Source organism: Chenopodium quinoa, unplaced genomic scaffold (assembly GCF_001683475.1).
Source record: "Chenopodium quinoa cultivar QQ74 unplaced genomic scaffold, ASM168347v1, whole genome shotgun sequence".
NCBI lineage: Eukaryota > Viridiplantae > Streptophyta > Magnoliopsida > Caryophyllales > Amaranthaceae > Chenopodium > Chenopodium quinoa.
Genome location: NW_018745024.1, coordinates 6,378,844 through 6,380,631, shown reverse-complemented (window position 1 = coordinate 6,380,631; position 1,788 = coordinate 6,378,844). Strand labels below are relative to the sequence as shown.

General features: G+C 48.0%; 1 protein-coding gene across 1 annotated transcript; it reads left to right on the top strand.

Annotated features, from left to right (window-relative positions):
* The first annotated feature begins 701 nt into the window (after positions 1–701).
* On the top strand, positions 702–1,556 carry LOC110708865. The gene has a single exon (XM_021887089.1). It carries the CDS (start codon positions 702–704, stop codon positions 1,554–1,556), a length of 855 nt encoding a protein of 284 aa, XP_021742781.1.
* Positions 1,557–1,788: the final 232 nt, after the last annotated feature.

The following is a 1,788-nucleotide window of genomic DNA, read 5'->3' as shown; positions in this document are numbered from 1 at the left end:
AAATGTCCCTCAGCCACCAAAGGTGAAAAGTGTACTTGTCGGAGCCTATGATGGCACGGGCAACCTAGAGGAGCACATCACCTCGTACAGGAACCTGATGTACTTGCAAAGTGCAGATGATGCTACGTGGTGCAAATGTTTCCTGGCCACTCTAAAGGGTGTGGCACAGGACTGGTTCAATAGTTTGCCGGCCGGTTGTATCAATTGTTTTACCACTCTTAGTTTGCTGTTCGTGGGAAATTTTTCATACAACATACCACCTCGAAAGACTAGCCTTAACTTGGCGACAATCGTCCAAGAAAAAAAATGAGGGCTTACGCTCGTACGTCCAACGATTTAACCAAGAAAAAGCCCAAATTCATAATCTACCGGATGAAATGGCTTACTCTGAATTTCTCCGGGGATTAAGGCACAATGGTTTTAAATTTGACTTGGTAAGGAAAAAGATTCGGACATACGCAGGTGTTCTGCGGGAAGCCGAAGCTTATATTGAGGCGGCGGACTTTTGTTCGCTCACAAAAGCAGAAGCGCCGGCCAAGGGGGCTGAGAAAAAATCTTCTCAGAAAGACTCGGCCGGCCAAAAGAAAGAAGGAAAAAAGAGAAAAGAAGTCTGGGTGGCTGATGGCCAGCCGCAGAAAACCAAGAAGGTCAAGGCGTACGAGCCCCAGTTTGAATTCAACAAGGATTGTTATTCTATTTTGATGGAAATCAAGGATAAGTTTGAGTTTGAGAAGCCACAGCCGCTGAGAGGCCCGGCTCAGTACAAGAACAAGAACAAGTATTGTCATTACCACAAGGACGTAGGACATGACACAAATGATTGTATCAACTTGAAGAGACTGCTGGACAAATTGGCCGAGAAGGGCATGCTGAATTCATATGTGATGAAGTCCAAATTCACTTACACACGGACAAACAACACGTCCGAGCAAAGACAGAAGAATGATAAGAATAAGAACAAAGATAAAGAGGATGATGGCAACAGCACTGATTCGGGCTTTGTGGCCGTGATATCAGGAGGATTTGCCTCAGGCGGTCCCACTATGAGAGGGATCAAGCAGGATGCTCGGAACCTGGGAAAGGTGATGCAGATGGATTCAGTGAAGGCTGAACCCTTCCCCGAGGTAATTATCAGTGAGGCTGATCGGGGGGAGGTCAAAGCCTTGCACAATGATCCCATGGTATTCATTATGAAGATAGCCAATCTGAAGGTCGGACGAATATTAATAGACACGGGTAGCGCGGCTGATATCATCAGCCTGGCCGCCTTGAAAAATCTAAGCTTTCCAGAGGATGCTCTCCAAGACATCACTCACCCGTTGGTCGGATTTGGGGGGAATGTCATCCACCCGGTGGGCCGGATAGATTTACCCGTCCGATTTGGGAAAAAAGGGGAGGGAAGAGATATGGTTGTCCACTTCTTGGTTGTGAAAGAGCTTACTGGCTATAATGTCATACTCGGCCGTCCTACGCTGAATGCAGCAAAAGCAGTCATTGTGCCTCACCTAATGCTGCTAAATTTTGAGAGGCCGGACGGGAAAATAGGTACAATCTAAGGAAGTCAGAAGATGGCAAAGGAATGTAATCAGTTGGCGGTTAAGCCTACAGCGCGCGGACCAAAATCGTCCGAGCCAAAAGAAGAAGGGACCTCACTCCCAACACACCAGGTCGGCCAGAAGCGTAAGGCGGCCAAGCTAGAGCAAGCATAGCAGCTAATGACTGTCGGTCGACCAGAAGAGTTACGACCCCAGCCGGCCGACAGTCACCAGGATATATTGCTCGACCCCG

Coding starts and splice junctions, on each gene's coding strand:
- LOC110708865 (XM_021887089.1), top strand. CDS start 702: ATGGAAATCAAGGATAAGTTTGAGTTTGAGAAGCCACAGCCGCTGAGA.